Here is a 1269-nt window from a genome sequence, read left to right on the forward strand (position 1 = left end):
TTTCATATATTATTCTTTTTAACGTGAAATATTTAAATTTATTCAAAGAAAAATAATTTAAAGCATATTTTTAAGAGTTATATATTTTGAATCAGCTTCCTCAGGGAATAAATCCATCAGCATTAATATTATGTTCTTCATCTTCTAAAGTGTTAGAAGTTAATTCCTTGTGTACCGAGTTTTTACAAAGCTATAAAACAATAAGATCTGTTGCTGCAGTTAATGGTAAGACAGAAAGATCACTAGTAGTAAGTATATTTTTTAAATAAGTATTTCAAAGTAAATAAATAACAATATATTTAAATTAATAAAACAATTTTTATTTCCAGGCTGAAATGTTTAATGGATGTCAGATTTTAGTTTCTACACCAAATTTTTTGACCCGTTTTATGAATATAAATGGAAAATTATTGAATTTTCAAAATCTTCAGTATTTAATTTTGGATGATGGTGATGTTATCTTGGATAAATATTTTAATTCTGTAATTTTTTTTATCTTTACTTATCACTTTTCCTTTTTGTATTCATAAAAATATGACAAATAACATTTTTTAGGTAAGTAAACTATTTAAAAAACATAAAATTATTTGGAACAGAGAAATGAAAAATAAAGTGTTTCAAATTATAATAACTGCAACACATTGGACACCACATCTAAGAAAAATTGCCTCTGTTCTAATGAACAACCCATATGTATGCATAGCATCTTATATAGAAGCTGCAGTATTTAGATCTGTACAACCAAAGGTGTATATAATAAACTCAAAGAAAAAAGATGAAAAGATTTTAGGTAAAATTCAGTTACTAAAAAATATTGACTTCAAGTAGAACTGTATAATTCAAAATTATTTTACTATAGATATATTATGTGATGAATATGCTAAAGTAAGAACTATAATAGTTTGTATAAATAATGAGGAGGCTGAAAAATTATATAACTTTTTAGTAAGATATAAAGAAATTCTTTTAGCTCATGAAAATATGAACTTCGTTCATTTACAAGGTAGAAAAATTTGTAAAGATTTAAGCAAATATACATATATGTACATGTATATATAACATTTTCTGTTTTACTATAGGTATTAAACAGTATTGGAATGCTTATGTAAATGGTTCTTACCCAATTTTCATATGTACAGATGATGTTTTATCAGATATAAGTATTACAAATGCTAGTTGGTTAATACATTATTCAGTTCCTTTACGCTCTAAAACTAAATTCAGCTTTCGATTTTCGACGCTATTAGACAGTTTACAAATGGTATGTTG

The 1269-nt window shown here is 24.3% G+C and overlaps 1 protein-coding gene across 1 annotated transcript in view; it reads left to right on the top strand.

The window, feature by feature from the left end:
• The window catches only part of LOC108571074 (putative ATP-dependent RNA helicase TDRD12), a 5551-nt gene that overhangs the window by 2962 nt on the left and 1320 nt on the right, over positions 1–1269 (top strand). Inside the window, exons 6-10 of the mRNA XM_017933044.1 lie at positions 96–248; positions 330–482; positions 556–790; positions 860–1003; positions 1080–1261. Coding sequence (XP_017788533.1) covers positions 96–248; positions 330–482; positions 556–790; positions 860–1003; positions 1080–1261 — 867 coding nt within the window. The remainder of the gene's footprint in view (positions 1–95; positions 249–329; positions 483–555; positions 791–859; positions 1004–1079; positions 1262–1269) is intronic.

This window comes from Habropoda laboriosa, unplaced genomic scaffold (assembly GCF_001263275.1).
Source record: "Habropoda laboriosa isolate 0110345459 unplaced genomic scaffold, ASM126327v1 scaffold106, whole genome shotgun sequence".
Classification (NCBI taxonomy): Eukaryota; Metazoa; Arthropoda; class Insecta; order Hymenoptera; family Apidae; genus Habropoda; species Habropoda laboriosa.